We start from the raw sequence: 18,101 nt of genomic DNA, 5'->3' as shown, positions 1-18,101 counted from the left end.
CTGGCCTTGGGCTCAGTAGTTGTAGCATGTGGGCTTAGTTGCCGCAGGACATGTGGAATCTTCCCAGACCAGGGATGGAACCTGTGTCCCCTGCGTTGGCAGGCAGATTCTTAACCACTGGATGACCAGGGAAGTCCTGGAAGTTCTTTTTTGACTGCTTCTATTTTCTCAGCAAAATAGGATCAACATAGAAAATCTATGATGTAGAGAAAAACTCTATGTAGCAAGTAAGCAAAATTGGCATAATACTATGAAAGATGAGTGGAAAGTTTGACACGTTGGAACAGTCAAAGCAGAATGAGCAAGTTCCTAATAGACATCGCCTAAACAAGGCACAAAGACAGGACCTCAACTGAGTGTGTGTTAGGGGGAACCAGTTTAGTTTGAGGTGAGATTCTGTGCACCAGAGAAGCGAATCTAAGCTTGGTTTAGCGCAAAGTGCAGAAGGCCTCAACGCCAGGCTGAAGAAAGAAGTTCAGCATACATGTCTCCCCCCACCCGCCCCCAACCCCCCGCCCCGGATTTGTGTATTCAGTTCCACGGTGTTGCTAAGTGATGCGTTCCAGAGTTCTTGACCGTTCACTTCTGTTACTGCCAGGGACGTGACTGAGGCACCCTTGGCCTTTTCACACAATGGCAAAGACTCAGGCTTATTTCGTGCAGTTTTGGACTCAGGTTCTTCAGTGCTTCGTGGGGCTATATCACCGCCTCCAGAAATGCTGGGGTGTCGTGAAGGGCTTCTGCACTACGAACGAGGAAGAATACATCCCTCCAGCTGAGAGTATTTTTCATAAAGAAAAAATTCTGATGCTTGGCAATATTTTGACGGATAATTCTCTAGCCCTTGAACAGAGAGCTCAAGCTGCCTATAGAATCGGACTGCTGGCCTTTACAGGTACTGACTGAACCAGCGGTACTGATGGAGGCGTTCCACAGCCTTTCTGCCTGTTCTAGCACTGTCAGTGAGTCTCCTAGCACTCATCTTAAGGGTCCGATAACATTTCCTTTGCCTAAATTATTAGCCTTTCATCTTTGTACCACCAGATGATTACTAATTACTTTCTCCTCAAGGATCTCCCATCTGAGCTACTAGCTTCCCTAGTAGCTCAGATGGTAAAGCATCTGCCTGCAATGCAGGAGACCCAGGTTTGATCCCTGGGTTGGGAAAATCCCCTGGAGAAGGAAATGGCAACTCACTCCAGTATCCTTGCCTGGAAAATCCCATGGACAGAAGAGCCTGGCAGGCTGAACAGTCCATGGTGTCACAAAGAGTCGGACACGACTGAGCAACTAACACACAAGGCTCTCATGTTTTAAAAGAATGTGTCCATCAGATATCCTTTCTAATTTTTATTCATTAAAATTATATATACACACATATACACTGAAATTGCCTATAAATTTTTTTTAATATAAAAAAATCAAAGACTATTCTGAATTGATTTGTCAATCCTTTTACAGGGAAAAACTACTTAATATTTTATATTTTATCTTGCAAAAAATGCATTACACAGGCAATAGTTTAGAAAAATCAGAACTTTAGGCTCTTAAAACACTTATTAATACCAGGAAAGTCAATAGGTGCATTAGTGAAAAACAGCTATTAATGTACACTTGGCTAGAAAATTAAGCAGTAAGGGTTGAAATTATATTTAAGGGCCCTTGTAGCTCAGATGGTAAAGAATCTGCTTGCAATGCAGGAGACCTGGGTTCTATCCCTGGGTTGGGAAGATCTCCTAGAGAAAGGAATGGCAACCCACTCGTTTTCTTGCCTGAATAATCCCATGGACAGAGGAGCCTGGTGTGCTACAGTCCATGGGGTAGCAAAGAGTCGGACACAACTGAGCGACTCACACAAACCATTTAAAGACACACTGTTCTGTCAAATCCAAACTCTCTTCACTTTTTTTTTTTTCTAATAAATGTCAGGATGTGTAAAAAAATATTTATAGACAGCCCTCAATAACACATCTAATTAGAAGCTGTTGTTGGTAGCTGTTAGTGTCATTGGTAGATTATTTTTTAAATGGGAAAATGAATTATTTTGATGCCGTTTGATAGACTACTTCCACAGAATGGTGTCCATGAGAGAAAACATTTACTGTTTACAAAGATCAATGGGTCCTAAGGTGCCAGAATGATTAAGAACCACTAGCACAGAACCAGAGAGAAGACAGAAACTCCGGAGAATGCCCATGTGCAGGAGGATAAATCGTAACCACTAATGAGGCAGGCTCAGTTCACAACAGAGCTGTGGTCAGCATTGGGGGTAAGAGTTAGCTAATTATATAGGGATCAGAATCCTTTAATTACATGTGCAGAACAACGAAAAGGGCTCATGCCAGCTTTTCGCTAACACTTTACATCAGAGAAAATTCTTAAAACCATGAAACTGTGGTAGTACAAATAAGAGAAATCCAAGCCAGGTCAAAACTCCAGTGGCTAGAATCCAGACCACTGTGCCAGCTGCTCCTCACCATCTAAACTGTCTTCATCAGCGCCTTCTTATCTATGACCTTCTCAGAGTTCAAGATTTGAACTAGGAAGATCTGGGGTTCAGGTATAGGATGGGAGTGGAGTCAAGGACCAGGTTGGCCCCAGATCTGCAAGAGCCGGGCTGAGAAACACGTTAAGGAGAACAGAACAGTGATGGACAGCTTGGAAAAAACCTCTCTTGCCAGTTAGACCCTGACCTTGCAGCTCAGCCTGTTGGTTTTTCCTTTGTTTGTGCTAATGTTCTGGTACTTCTTCAAGCACTGAAGACCGAGACTCGGGAATGAAACTGTGAGGGAGATCTGCAAGGTGAACACAGCCAGGCTTTATTCATCTTGCAGTACTGACAGGTGCCAATGAGGGAACCAGGGAAGAGCTCTGAGCAGGCAGGGACCTCCCAGTGCTCTTCATGTAACCCCACGCTGATCAACGTACACATTCTCAACTTCAGAGCAGCACGTGGAGTTTGGGGTGGCGGGGGAGAGGAGAACTGAGTGTAACACAGGAGCACTCATGTTACTAGCTACTAGACATATCAAATACTTCTGGAAATGCAAATGCTTTGTTTTACAGGAGGACCCACTGCTGGAAATTTTGCAGCTGAGTACATGAAAGAAGTAGCTCACTTATTGCAAAATTATGAGATGGTACCAAAAATAAAGATCCTGCTGCTCCAAAGTGTCGCATCTTGGTGTTACTTAAACCCTGTCAACCAGAGAAGAGCCAAACATTTGCAGTTTATTCCTATTCTCATTGATCTTTTTAATGACACATCTGAGTCTACAATGAAAAGTGAAACAAACAGCAGCCTCCTGGTTAAATTCTGGGGTTGCTATGTTCTCTCTGTCATGACATGCAATAACTTGCCTTGCATGCAGGAGCTTAAACACTGCAGTTCTCTGAAATATCACTTGCAAATACTGGCCAGTGAGAATTGGTCTGGATGGCCTGAGAATTTTGCAGAGGTGCTATATTTCCTCATTGGTTTCCACAGGCATTAATTTCTCTAAACCCAGCTACCTGATGCCACTGCCTGCACCCCACTGTATTACCCTGGAAAACTGAAATAAATAACAAGAGCTGGTAACGTTATTCTTCAGCGTTTTCTTTTAGGTGGTTGAAAAACTGTATATTCATTTTCAACATTACTGTGATTAACCAAACTTATGAAAAGCGCCCTTGTTGAAATAACCTCATGAAAATTAAGTTTATAAAATGAGAACTCACTGGAAGATACATTACCTATGTAACTGTTAGAAGCAGTGGTGTGTTTGGTGGGTGTGGTTATTACTGACATTTAGCTAAGGCACCCAGAAATGCCAAACCCAAACCCAACTCACAGCCACAACAGATGCTACAGTGGATGTAGATGGATGCTGTTGATCTATAGTGGATGCTGTCACCCTACTCGTACGCATCCTTGTGTTGTTTCAGTGCCAGCCTTCAAGGTGCCACATCCTTGGCTGAGGCCATGTTTGGCTTTCAGACATGATCTTACTGCACATCAGGCTGACCAGTTCAGGGGAACTCACACTTCATGGGAGCAGTGCTCACCTCCATTGGTCCAGCTCTGGAAAGAGATGGAGTATTATGTGTACGTACAGACACCCAAAGTACAGCCTAAAGCTCGCCTCTTGGATTTTCACCGTCCGTATTTTGTTAGAAAATATGTAAAAGAAAACTTGCACTTCCGTACTGTCCAGCCTCATCAAAAGCTTTGTTACAAAAAATATTTATGAAAAAGCGCTTAAAGGATTTGTAGCTTTTTGTGTCTCTGCCACTGCTGCTAAGTCGCTTCAGTCGTGTCCAACTCTGTGCCACCCCATAGATGGCAGCCCACCAGGCTCCCCCGGCCCTGGGATTCTCCAGGCAAGAACACTGGAGTGGGCTGCCATTTCCTTCTCCAATGCATGAAAGTGAAAAGTGAAAGTGAAGTCACTCAGTCACATCCGACTCCTTAGCGACCCCATGGACTGCAGCCCACCAGGCTCCTCCGTCCATGGCATTCCAGGTGAGAGTACTGGAGTGGGGTGCCATTGCCTTCTCGGTTTGTGTCTCTAACCACCCTAATATTTACCTCTAGCTTAAATTGGAGCCATCAAGAGACTGAACTGAATACTTTTGTCTTTCAGACATGCCTTGACTAAACTCAGTGTCATGCTTTCACCTTTCACTGAGGGGCCTGGACAAAGTGTAGGTCCATGATCTTTATTACAGGAATGTTGTTGTGCTATTCACATCATGTGGATTCATGAGGTTCCCTGGGGAAATTGTCTCAAAACTTGAAACAGGAAAAACTGTGTTCTGCTGCTGAGTCACTGAAACTTTTCATCCTTTGTGGACTTTGTGAACTGTGTAACTCAGTTTCCTCAAACTAGAACTCAGTTTATAGATCAGGGTTGGAAATCAGAAGGCCCATTTAGAAACTGCGTCACAGAAATTACGTTTTCCAAATGCTTTTGTAATTCAGAGTCAGATAATGCTGGGTCTCTGATGAAAAACAGGTTCAGATTTGGGCCTTGAGGCATTTTTATGCTAAGCTGTGATTTTACGCTGGCCTACCAAAATTGTAACAAATGGTTATTTCTCTTTGTTGTCCCTTGTAAGGATTCTCTTAGAAGCAAATGCTAGATAGCAATTCGAGCACAAGGGCTTTATTTGCTACTCTTCATAAAGGACTTATGCTTTCATTTCCCTCAGGTAAGAGCAGAATGGCTGGATCATATAGAATGTATATGATTAATTTTTAAGGACCTGTTGCACAGTTCAACAGCACCTGTGGCATTTAATATTGCCACCAGCACTGCCAGAGTCCCAGTGGTTTCATATCCTTAACTCTCGGTACTGTGAGGTTTTATTCACACGTGAGCCATTCTGATGCACACGTGACACTCTCTCACTGCAGTTTCACTCGCGCGTCCCCGGTGACCAACAACGCCATCTCTCCCCGTGCTTGCCTGCCATCTGTACATATGCTCTCCAAGGGGCCAACCTTTCCTCCACTTAAAGAAAAGGTGGTCTATCTACTTAATGAGTTTTAAGTTCTTTATAGATAGAAATCCTTTGTTGCGTATGTTTTACAAGTATTTTTTTCCAGTCTGTGGCTTGTCTTTGCATTCAAAAATTTCAAAGAGAAATTTTTGATTTTTATGCAACCCGATTTATGGTATAATTAGTGATGTGTCCTTTTGGAGAAATCTTTACCAAATCTGAGATCACTAAAATTTCCTACTTTCTTCTAGAAGATTAACAGTTTTAGCTCTGACGTTAAATTTTAAAATCCTCAGTTCCCTCCTCTTTTGCTCCCTGCTACCAAATCTTAGCAATCCATTTTTGACATTTTCCAGAAATACTATTTGCCAAGTCATCCTATTCTACTTAGCTCTCCTCTTTACCACTCATTCTAAACTCCTCTGAGTCCCCTCTCCCTCTAATCAAGAATATCCTTAATTCTTTTTAAAAATTATTTTTATTGTGGTAAAAAAACAATGAAAAATTTATCTATTCTTCCTCAATTCTCTCTTTGGGCTAATAGACCAAATCTAAAATATACAGAGCTGCACTAATACAGCAGCCACTGACCTCACATAGCTCTTTAAAATATAAATTAAAATTAAACTAAACTGTTAGTTCCTCATTCATATGGCCACATTTGGTACTCAAGGCTACCTGGGTATTATACTGGACAACTCAGTTCCAGCATCCCAGAAAACTTTATTGGACAATGTTGCTATAGGTTAATAAGTTTCCATAATTTAAAATTTTTAGTCCTCACAAACACAGGGATGGGATTTACCTCAATATTAGAGATAAGAAAATTGAAGTTCTAGAAGAATAACATGCCTAAAGTAATCCTTAAAAGCTTGATATTGCTCTTTATTGTCAATTTACACAAAGTTGCTTGTATGCTGTCCACAGAACTTACTCAATCCCAATGCTGTATACTTCTCAATTTCCCTTTTGTCCTTTTCTTTTTACAAAACATCCTTCATTTCACCCTCTTACTTCAATATACACACTTTGTCTACACCGGTATGTGAAATGTGTGAACAGAAAGTTTCAGAACCCTGTTATTCCTGCATTTCTTTATCTGCTCCACCCTCTGCTTTTCTAGGCCACCAGCACCCCCCCAGCATTTTACCCTCCTAAGAAGAGCAGGATCCCACCAGCCTGTTGAGCCGTCCCGTGGCTAGTCAGATTCACCTGGGGAGCTTTGGGACCTCTAGATGTTCACACTTCTACTTGGTCCTATTACCGGGGCCTGGAGTCTGGAAATCCAATTTCCCTCCAGTGAGCTTGAGATGCAGCCAGGTTTAAGAGGGAAAACCTAGCTATCTCAGTCCAAAGAGGGAGAAGTCATTTTCCCTTGTTTTCTTCCAAGCTAGTTAGCAGAACAGAAAAGGAAACAAAACAAAAAGCACAGAAATAGACAAATTTTCTACAGAGACTCTTTATACTTCATTCTTCCAAGATACACACAGAACTCAACAGAATGAAGTTTATTTATTATATACACAAGTCATGTCTGACAACTGAGAAAATGCTATTTACACAAAACACCATAGATTAAAAATACACAGTATTTGTATTTTAATACAATAATAGGGTTCCAGGATACAAACAAGAAAGTCTGATAACAAGTTTTCATTATAAAGTTATTTGTTCTGCTACAAAGAACTACAGCGGAGGTAAACTTTGGCAGTTACTGAATTTCATATACTCGGTTTTACATCTGTAGAGGAAGCGACAACTTCTTCAGCACATGTACCACCAATTTCTGAGTCTTCTACTTCACTCAGAATCCTCAGCAGTTGCCTGTTCAGGATCAAATTCCTGACTATACGGTGATTCAAGGTTGTCCAGAGGTTCATGACTCAGCCTCTTTTAAAGAATAAACCAATAATTTCTTTTAAAAACTTTGCAATCCAAGTCCATTATTACTATGCTGATATAAGGACCCTCACTGTTGTGATAAGTTTCATTTCATACTGTCTCTACTAAATTCACTTACAAGCAGGCATGTGTTATATCGAAGTGCTAACCATATTAGATCCTATTTCTGCAAAGTCAGTGTTTACAAATTTGCTTATTTTTAAGTACTGAGATGCTTTCAGAATACAATTCAAACCAGTACTTCTCAAACTACAGTAAGGAACCAGGTTTCCTATCTGCTTTGGACCAATACTCCCTCGGCAGTTAAGAGAGTTACTACAGCGCTTCCAAATGAAAACTTTATTCTAAAATGTAAGGCAGAAATTCAGTACAAGAAAAGTTTTGATTTGAAAAACTTCCTTCCTAACCACAAGATGATTTTTTGCAGACATGAATAAATTTAAGACCTAGTTTTTAAGACTGGTAAAGTTAACAGTCATCAGGGTAATACTTATAAACACATTAGTTACTTCTAAATTTTAAAAAAAGTCAGATAAGATGAACAAAGCTATTCAGTACACCAGTTATTAATGCCAGTTTTGTAAGTGCCCATCATGTCTCATTGGCATTATAGTTAAAATTAAAACTGTGTATATCTGGTTGTATATATATGTGCGTGTAACTGATTCACTCTGCTGTGTACCTGGAACTAACACACACTATAAACCAACCATACTCCAATAAAAATGAAAAAAAAAAAAGCCTGTCTGAAAATTTGACACCTGTGAAATATAATAAATTCCCTCTATTTTTCAGATATAATTCCTTTTTATATTTCTACAAGAAAACAGGTGTTCTTTTGTCTCATAATAATAAACAACAGCATCTAACAGTTATTGGGTTCTCACTGTATACAGGCAGTTCTCTCAATTTTCTCCCTATTATAACTCATTATTCTCACAGGAAGCCTAGAAAGTAGGCGCTATTACTCCCATTTTATAGATGAGGAAAATGCAGCCCTGACAGGATGAACAACCTGCTTAACTCTAACTCAATGGCGCGAGGCAGGGGGCTAGGACTCAAACCAGGAGATCTGATCCTAGAACACTTTCTGCTCACACTACCTGGACTTGATAGGAAAACAGACGGCTCTGAGTCAGAAGGTTAAGACGCCTACCTGTATCATCTCTGCCATATACTGAACATGTTCTGCTACTTCTGCCAGTTCCTTATTCTCCTCCTTCAGGCGGGCAATTTCACTGTCCTTTTGTTCAATCTCTTTATGAAGCTATGTGACATAAATCAAAATAGTTCAGTATCTCACAGATTTGCAACGCTGTAAACTAAATCATATGGCTCCAAGTATACAAATGACAGACACATTTAGGGCAAAGTTCCTAACAAAGGTGCTGTCCTTGGCTCTCAACACAATAGGCTTCTTTTTGTGTAGCAGTTCTGCTTAATTAAACTTTTATTAGGCCAACATTACATCTGGTTTATATTGCTCTAGTAATATATCTTAGACAGCAGAAGAAAAATGATCCCGGAATGTTTAAAAATGTCACAAATTATATCCAGTACATACTTTCTCATTTTCCTTAAGTGCCTCATAGAGAGCCTTCCTCCGTTTTTCCGCCACTTCTTTCCAATATTGAGGGGATGGATTTTCTAAAATAAATGAATGTTTTACAGTGTAACTTTGAAAATCACTACTGTTTATATATACTGCTGTAAAAACCCAGTAACGTTTTGTCTATTAAAAAAAAATTTAGTCTTACTCAGTACTTAGTAATACCATTTTTAAAAAACATTAAAGTTAGAAAGCCAAATCAGTATTTTCTCTTATTTTCCCCAATGTTTTGAAGATTTTAAATCTTTCAAACAATTCCAGCACAAGAACAGTACACATGTAACTTGCACCTAGATTGTTAAAGGTTGTTGCTGCATTTGCTATGTGTCGTCATACTTTTTTTTAACAGTGACATTTGTGAGAAGTACAGATCAGTTATTTTTACAGTGCCCTTAAATTTGGATTTGTCCATTTTCATTATTAGGTTCAAGCTATAGATGTTGGCAAGGACACTGTGTAAACACCTTGTATCCTTCCCAGTGCACCACTGAAGAAGAACATACTAATCTGTCACAATCCCAGATGTTATATTCAATCATTTAAGATGATTTCTCCCTTGTAAAGACACTTTTTTCCTTCAGTAACAAGTAAATGATCTATGGAGTAAAATTTTTAGTCTGTGGTGTTTATATCCAGTTCCCTAACAAACTTTCATCCAGTTTTAGCTCCACTAATATTTCTTAAATCTACTGTTTCTATGGTGGATGAAAAAGAAGTGATTTTCCATTTATGTAGTCCCTTCTATATTCAGTAATTGGCATTATTCAGTCAAAGAACATCCCCTACCCCAATTGAGAAGAAAATTATCAGAAGGGACTCATGTACTCTTTTCTAATTCAGTGTATTATAATCCATTTTTGTCATCATTCATTTTGATGCTCAAACTTTCCTTAATTTAGCCAAGGGGATCCTTTAAAGCAGTCTCCTTATCCGTTTAACCTCTGCATCAGTTGTTGGTTTTCTAACACAAGAGATTTCTTATGTTTTCTAACACAAGAGATTACAAGCTCACTCTATAGTGAGCTTGCCCCAGTCCTGGAAGCAGCCCTTTCTCCAGGGAGCTTTAGTGGAGAGTACTGTTTACAAACCAAGAACTGGGTGTGATTGTGCTTCTTGTTATTTAGGTGCCATTGTTTCTGGGCTCTTTCACTGGCAGAGGTAGATTCTTTAAAAAAAAAAAAAAAAATCAGTTCATACCAACACTCCCAATTCCAGTTCCACAACAGAGTTCTTCCTTTCCTTCCCCATTACATATTGTATCTCCCTTCACCATACCATGAACCCAACCCATTTGCTCAATCCTAAAATATACTCAAATTTCCCCCATAACTGCTACTATAGCAATACCACTAACAACAAAAATTAAATTCAAGATGTCTTTGTAGTTCTTTTAGCCCTCACAATATATCCCACTGAGGGTGTATAGTCAAGAGTTCTGTGTTCAAGTTATATGGATTAATTTTTTTCTATGTGGTTATGATAGCAATATGATATATAGTTGAGTTGTTTATTTCCATATTTAACTTTAGTTATTACTTCCTATCAATCTTCATTAATTTTAGCCAAATCAGATGAGTGTCACAAATCCTGTTGCTTAGTTTACATTATTATAACTTCTTATTTGTATGCAATCAACCTTTCTTAATTTTGCCTTAAAAACCCACCATCTACTTATTTTTTCCCCCACTGTCATACAGGCAACTCAAAATGAGCCCAAATATCACTGTATTCTTGGGTAAAACCATTAACTTCTCCAGGTCTCACATTTTTTCCTCAGTAATAATATCCAATGACTCATTATTAGAATAGAAGTAATCACCTTCCATAATACTTATACATCACTAGCTTCCTTTTCTGAATTCCACTGCCATTCCATTAAAACCAGTAATTCTCACAGGCACATGCTTCTCACTCATCTTCACTACTCTTATTGTTCCTATTGTTCCCTTATATCATTCTCCTGGTATCTTTTCTTCAAGCTCCTCTCCACAAGTTCATTCTCTAGACACTTTTCTTCTGAAGAGACTATTTCTAAGTCTTAAATGTCCAATATCAAAGCTGCCATATTATTCACTATCCTTTCCTTTAATATTTCACCCATATATGGATCTTACCAAACCATAGGACCTGTCCAAATTTACATTTTATATATTTCCAACCATAAGAAACTTTAAATTATCAAAAACATTAAAGCAAAATATTTTAATAGATTAAAAAGCTGTAGGCAGAATTCATAACAACAAATAATATTTACCCTTATTATAATTTAAGTTTTTAAGATAAAAGCTGCATATATACATATTTTTTTGTACCTGTAATCATAAGATCAAATGCTTCTTGGCTGACTCCTCCAAGAGTTTTACTTCTACTACATTCTTGGTCAGTAACAACTCCAGAGCTGGAAGTCTTAGATATTAACTGGTCATTCCAATGTTTCTGTTTGGACAAGCCTTTAACCAACTATAAGGAAAATATGTACATCAGTCATTTTGTTTAATGAACAAGAAAGCTGAATAGCTTTGTCTCTTTTGAATTAAAACTAAAGCATTCATATCTCTTTTTGATATCTTTGGCTCTTTTAAAAAATTATAAATTCAAAACTCTACAAAAATGTATAATCATATTTTAGGAATTTTATTTACAGCAATTGTTTTAGATTAGACTTGGGTCTAAGGCTTAGCTGAATTCATTTTCATTACTTAAATAATTCAGTAACATGGGAAGGCATGATTTTCAACCCATAAAAGTCTAGAAACCCTCATCCATGATTTCATTATTTATATACATGGGTAAATGACTGAATCCAACATTTTATTCTTAAAAAAAAAGAGAAAGAAATCAAACATTATGCCTATAGGTTAACTCATAATTTATTATCCCAGTTCTACTACAGATATTCATACCAACTTTCAACTTCCTTAACTGAAATTAAAACAAAAACCACTTCTGTGGGGAATATACAATGGTTATCCCTAAATTATTTCCCAATTTCAATGATTTAGGTGTTTATGACCAAGTAAGTCTTTGAAATGTTTTTAATGTAAGTGCAGTATCATCTGTACCCCATTCTAGCTTAACAATACACACCTCATTTTCTCTTCCAACTAGAGATCCAGCCGTAGAAGGCTGAATCATCTTCAGAGTTCTTCTTGGAACAGGACTACTCTGAAAGTCAACATAATAAATTATCTGGTTACTAAGTTACTATATGGACTGTTACTATCTTAATCCTACTATAATTTACAAAAAACAAAACAACCCAAAGGACACTAATGTTTGATATGGTATATAATTTTATAAAATTACACATGGTGTGATCAACTAGCAAACTTATTATTTCCCTAAAATTCTAATAAAGTTTGAAGAAATTCTAAAAATAAATCATATTACTCAAACTTGACACAAACAAGTCATTCTTCTCCCATTTCAATATATGTTCTTGCTACAGTCATTTGTTTAGTTCAAACAAAAATACAACATTTTTAAGTTCTAATTCTTCATATATGATGAAATTACAGAGTACCAGAAATATCTGTATTGCGTCTTATAAAAAAAGATCTTCCACACAGAAACTAGAAATGTACCAAATATCATTACAATTATGGCATAAACCCACAAAAGGGGTAAATTGGAGGAAAGCGTTAATTATTTACATTGCAAAATATTTCTCTCCCCTAATCAAAAGGATTCCCCTCAGGCTTTCTTTAAATTGTGAATATCCCCTAACGTATTTATAATGAATTCACCAGAAGAATGTAACGTTAATAACATTACACATGTAAGAAGACCTGCTTCTCCCCCTCAACCTTTACCTGAGTGCAGAAGCAGTTTGCTTCAAGACCATTCATTAGCAGACAGCAAAAATGTCAGTGTTTGAGGCATACTAGAATTCCAAAATGCCCAAGCTACTGTTTCAGGAAAAAAATTGCCTTCCTTGTAATATGTAAATACCTTCCTGTAGATTTCCTGATCTAAAAGATCTCTCTACTATATTTGCAAAAAATCATTAGTTATACTGCCACCATGGGATAGCAAACAATAGCGAATACTCAAACAAAGTTAGTAAGAACATGACACCAAAGCAGCGTGAGAAAGTTACTGACTCCACACTGCACTTCACAGGACCAGAGCTCACCTTTCCCACGGTCAAGTTTCTACTGCTGATTATCATCTCACTATTGAACTGAAGAACAAACACTGGCTACTGTGAGAACAAATATTACACCAACATTTCAGATACAATTTAGATTAGTCAACAGTCTCCAGACAAACAGAAGAAAATACAACTTTGAAACCTTTTAATAATAGGAGATGTTAATTTATTTAAATGCTTGCTACTAAGATAAATGACTGAAACACTAAATGACCATTTCCAAGATTTAACTTTCACAACTGCAAGCTTTATAGCATCCAGCCACCCAAATGTAATATTGCTATTATCATTTTATTCATACAGATCTTGCATTAGAATAAGCTCTTTACAGCCAGAAAGGTTCTCATATATTAATGAGTCTTAATCTTTTTAGAAACCAATTTTATATTTTGCAACCCCCCTCAGAAAACAGTAACAACAAAACAAGCACACACATAGCATTTTGTGTATGACTGGCAAGGAATCCACGACCTCCTAAAATATACTCTTACGGACTAGCTTCAGTCCAACTCACTCATTTCACAGATGAGTGTCACCTTGTTTATTTAACTTCTATGCAGAGTACATCATGAGAAATGCTGGGCTGGAAGAAGCACAAGCTGGAATCAAGATTGCCCGGAGAAATATCAATAACCTCAGATATGCAGATGACACCACCCTTATGGCAGAAAGTGAAGAGGAACTCAAAAGCCTCTTGATGAAAGTGAAAGAGAGTAAAAAAGTTGGCTTAAAGCTCAACATTCAGAAAACGAAGATCATGGCATCTGGTCCCATCACTTCATGGGAAATAGATGGGGAAACAGTGTCAGACTTTATTTTTCTGGACTCCAAAATCACTGCAGATGGTGACTGCAGCCATGAAATTAAAAAACGCTTACTCCTTGGAAGGAAAGTTATGACCAACCTAGACAGCATATTGAAAAGCAGAGACATTAGTTTGCCAACAAAGGTCCGTCTAGTCAAGGCTATGGTTCTTCCAGTAGTCATGTATGGGTGTGAAAGTTGGACTGAGAAGAAAGCTGAGCACTGAAGAATTGATGCTTTTGAACTGTGGTGTTGGAGAAGACTCTTGAGAGTCCCTTGGACTGCAAGGAGATCCAACCAGTCCATTCTGAAGGAGATCAGCCCTGGGATTTCTTTGGAAGGAATGATGCTAAAGCTGAAACTCCAGTACTTTGGCCACCTCATGCGAAGAGTTGACTCATTGGAAAAGATTCTGATGCTGGGAGGGATTGGGGGCAGGAGGAGAAGGGGACGACAGAGAATGAGATGGCTGGATGGCATCACCGATTCGATGGACGTGAGTTTGAGTGAACTCCGGGAGTTAGTGTTGGACAGGGAGGCCTGGCGTGCTGCGATTCACGGGGTCACAAAGAGTCAGACACAACTGAGCGACTGAACTGAACTGAACTGAAACTGAGGCGGAGATGCTAAATAACTCACCCAACATCACAGTTTTGGAGGCAGAACCAAGCAGAACCCAGGTCCTTTTATATCCCAGATAGTTGTACTATAGCTACTAAATATTCGACTTCTCTTTAAATGTTAGACTCTGCTGGAATTATATAAATTATTTGTCTGGGATTTGATTCAAAATAATTCAGTGGAAGAAAGAGGGAGTGAATAGAGATGGAGATGAAATAAGACTTGCCATTTACTGATAGTCCATGGGGTCTTAAAGAGTCGGACATGACTGAGCAACTGAACTGAACTGATATACTGATAATTGCTGAAAATGGGGGAAGTAAACTGAGATTAAATTGCTATTTTTTAATATTTTCCTAATAAAAAGCTTAAAAAAAACATACACATACAAAGCACAATTGGAAGATGTTATTACCCATTATGGAAGATGATGGAATCAAATTCACATATTATCAGTACAAACTATTATTCAAGAAAAATAATTTAAGGAAGATACTAAGGCAAGGTAATAATGCAAAATGTCTCTGTGATCAAAGATCTAATCTGAATATACACACAAAGGATTTTAATAAAATCATCTCATGAATAAGAGTAAAAACAAAGGAATAAAAAGTCTTGTATATAGAAAACCCTAAGGAATTTACTAATACAACTAATAAGTTCAGCAAGGTTGAAAGAAACAAGATCAAGATACAAAAGTCAACTGCATTTCTATATAGCAGCAATGACCACACCAAAAATTTAATTAATGATTCCAGCTACAATAGTATTAAAAAGAACAAAATACTTAGAGCTAACCAAATGGAAAAACATCCTATGTACCTGGACCACAAAACTTAATATTCAACCATAATTCATTTTTAAACAGTCCTCTTGCCCTCAGACTCAAAATTTAGTTAAGTCAAGGTTCATAGAAATTATAGCCAAGTTAAATTTGACAAAATTATGTCAAAAAACATCTACCTACCTGCTTTCTACAACAGGAGAAAATGACTGCATCACATACCTTTACATTCTCTTGGAGTCCTTCTTGTTTCTGCTTCATGCTGTGACTCATTACACACCTGACGAAAACAGAAGACGAGCAATTCAAAAACAGAATAATCTGCATCAGAAAGTGAAATTCAGTTTTTTGTTCAAAGTACAATCATAAAAATTAAAATTAAAAAATCATAATGATAAAAAAGCTGGAATCTTTTCTCACTGTACCCAAACTCAGCCCTGTCAGTGACAAGTGACTAAAGCTAATGACTCTTAATATCTCTACTTTATACATACACACACACACACAAAATAATTCTGACTGGTAAAATTTTGTTATATATGAGAAAATATGTATTCTAAGCAAATTTACAAAACATGATGGTGTTCTGGATTAAATGCAGATCTCCCAAAGATCTGAAAAATGGTCAGTGGGAAAAGTTAAACACAGACATTCGGGTATGATCAGGTCAAGAACAGCAACCTAACTTTGCTGTTTCAAAGGCAGATTTAAGCTATAATAAACTTGGCTCTGGTAACCAGCAATAACTTAATACTGACTTAGTATCTAATCAAATAAGATTATGCATTTCCATGTGTAGGGAATGTTTAGCCACCATTAACTGAGGTACTGATGGATGCAAAGAAAAGGGAGGAGACAAAGGGCTCTGCAATCTTATTAACCAGAACACTGGGCTCCACTCACTCCAAACCCAAAAGTGAACTCCTCAGCCATCTCTCTTCTCTCATCTGTCTCTCATACAGATCTCACTGATTTCTGTAGCCATGCCTTTCTTTACTCAGTGCAGTGACTGCTAAACTTTGACTGTGACCCATCCCATGTGAATACATTTTACGCTGTGCACCAGCACACACAAATGCTATCAAAAAAGCCCAGCAAAGAAAGTCTAATGCTGTGACGCATCCTATTTTCTAGTCTGTTTAATGTTTAGCAAATGCTGGTCGGGCTGAGCCAGGGCAGTGTTGTTCAAACTGCCGGTCGCAGCCTGGGATTCCAAAATCACTTAGTGGGTGTTTAAAACATCAAAGTGTATGGCATAGGAGGAATAAATACTGCTTCCTGAAGGTTCTAATTTAGCTGAGGAATGCGTCCTAAATTGCGATGTAAAAAATGTGATTTAGTACACGTCATGATTTAAAGAGTTGAAAGCCACGGGTCAAACCTAACTCTTCACTTGCTCATTACACTCCCGCCGACACCCTTACTTTTCATTATCTAGTTTTATTTTAGATGGAAAACCCTGGCATAGGACTGAGTCCAAGGAAATATTGATAAACTGATGAAACCAAGTGTCACCACGTTCATTTTTTCTTTAAATGAGCAGACGCAGGATTCAGGGATCTTCTCCCATGAGCCCAGTTAGCGGACCATCACGGAGGCGCAGTAGTAAAGAAACAGTTTGTCAATGCAGGAGACGCGGGTTCGATCCCTGGGTTGGGGAAGATCCCCTTGGAGAAGGAAACGGCAACGCACTCCAGTATTCTTGCCTGGGAGATCCCATGGACAGAGGAGCCTGGCAGGCTACAGTCATGCAGTCGGACGTGACTTAGCGACTAGACAACAACAATGGATTTCCACCAGTTCAAGAGGACGGATGATGTTCCTCTTGACCAGGTACACCCACACTGATGCCCTCACACCAACCAGCTGCACAGAAACCGCCCCGCGACCCCGCCAGTTTGTCCTCGGGACACAGACCCAGAAGCCAAAGAGGAGGCAGAAGGTTCAGCGCGCCGGGGCCCTCCAACCCATGGGCGTGCCTGGGGATGGCGCCCGCCAGCCAATAGCGAGCGCGGACGGGAAAGCGCGCCAAAACCGACCTAACTAATGGGACGGGGTCCAGTCTCACCTCCTCCCCCATCCCGCGACCGTTTAATTGCCTCTTCACCCCGACCCCGACAGTGGCCAGGCAGTCATCAGAGGAGTACGTGAGTTCTGGCCGGCGGCAGCCCAAAGAGGCCTCATCTAGCAACCCCTGCGGACCCCCTCCAGCCACCCCTCTCACACTTACCGGATGGAAGCGTGCAGTCCTCGTATCGAACTCAGGAAGTTGTGACCGCTGCTCCACGCGCGGGGTTCACAGCCAACCCACGTTTGGGCCGGCAGCTGCTACAGTGTGGGCGCGCGCTGCTGTGAAAACACTGAAACTCTTCCCGCCGGCCCTGGACGATCACGTAACCGCCTGACGCTAGACGTAGGGCGGAGCTATCGGAATCCGACGAATCGCCTCTCGCCCCCGCCCGTTTCGGCTCCGCCCCCTCTTGCGCCTGCGTGGTGGGCAGGGTGTGTATTTGGGCCCGGATGGGTTCTAGGTCCCAGTTCAGTCCTGCGGTCCTAACTTCCGTTCAAAGTGAATGTTTTTTTGTTTTTTGTTTTTTTGCCCCCACTGGATGTAAACACCGAGAGAACAAAGTATTGTATGTATAGTACATCTTATTTTTCTGAAAATCCTTGTTCCGGGGCCCCCTTATTGTATTAAGAGCTTTTATATTTTGGCTTATTTACGTTGACTAAATTGTGGTTCC

The 18,101-nt window shown here is 39.3% G+C and overlaps 2 protein-coding genes across 3 annotated transcripts; one reads left to right on the top strand and one right to left on the bottom strand.

Moving 5' to 3' along the window:
- Positions 1-633: 633 nt before the first annotated feature.
- On the top strand, positions 634-3,813 carry ARMH2 (armadillo like helical domain containing 2). The gene is made up of 2 exons (XM_055574367.1): positions 634-895; positions 3,067-3,813. The coding sequence occupies exons 1-2, from the start codon at positions 634-636 to the stop codon at positions 3,492-3,494; spliced, it is 690 nt and encodes a 229-aa protein (XP_055430342.1). The 3' UTR covers positions 3,495-3,813.
- Positions 3,814-6,977: 3,164 nt separating this feature from the next.
- GMNN (geminin DNA replication inhibitor) lies at positions 6,978-17,765 on the bottom strand. 2 transcript variants are annotated; one of them, XM_055570790.1, is made up of 7 exons: positions 17,588-17,765; positions 15,580-15,637; positions 12,083-12,160; positions 11,308-11,455; positions 8,951-9,033; positions 8,543-8,653; positions 6,978-7,374 (listed from the first exon to the last, which is right to left on the bottom strand). In XM_055570790.1, exons 2-7 carry the CDS (start codon positions 15,628-15,630, stop codon positions 7,285-7,287), a joined length of 561 nt encoding a protein of 186 aa, XP_055426765.1. In that variant the 5' UTR covers positions 15,631-15,637; positions 17,588-17,765; the 3' UTR covers positions 6,978-7,284. The 2 variants fall into 2 exon arrangements, with proteins under 2 accessions (XP_055426765.1, XP_055426766.1); XM_055570791.1 differs by lacking the exon at positions 17,588-17,765 and adding an exon at positions 13,131-13,199.
- Between the last annotated feature and the right edge of the window lie 336 nt (positions 17,766-18,101).

This window comes from Bubalus kerabau, chromosome 3, assembly GCF_029407905.1.
Source record: "Bubalus kerabau isolate K-KA32 ecotype Philippines breed swamp buffalo chromosome 3, PCC_UOA_SB_1v2, whole genome shotgun sequence".
Classification (NCBI taxonomy): domain Eukaryota; kingdom Metazoa; phylum Chordata; class Mammalia; order Artiodactyla; family Bovidae; genus Bubalus; species Bubalus kerabau.
The sequence above is the reverse complement of the archived record's forward strand: the minus strand, read 5'-3'. Positions and strand labels throughout refer to the sequence as shown.

Coding starts and splice junctions, on each gene's coding strand:
- GMNN (XM_055570790.1), bottom strand. CDS start 15,630: ATGAGTCACAGCATGAAGCAGAAACAAGAAGGACTCCAAGAGAATGTA. Junction 11,456..12,082: donor TAGTTGGAAGAGAAAATGAG/GTGTGTATTGTT, acceptor TTTTCCTTATAG/TTGGTTAAAGGCTTGTCCAA. Junction 8,654..8,950: donor CACTTAAGGAAAATGAGAAA/GTATGTACTGGA, acceptor TATGTCACATAG/CTTCATAAAGAGATTGAACA.
- ARMH2 (XM_055574367.1), top strand. CDS start 634: ATGGCAAAGACTCAGGCTTATTTCGTGCAGTTTTGGACTCAGGTTCTT. Junction 896..3,066: donor CGGACTGCTGGCCTTTACAG/GTACTGACTGAA, acceptor TTTGTTTTACAG/GAGGACCCACTGCTGGAAAT.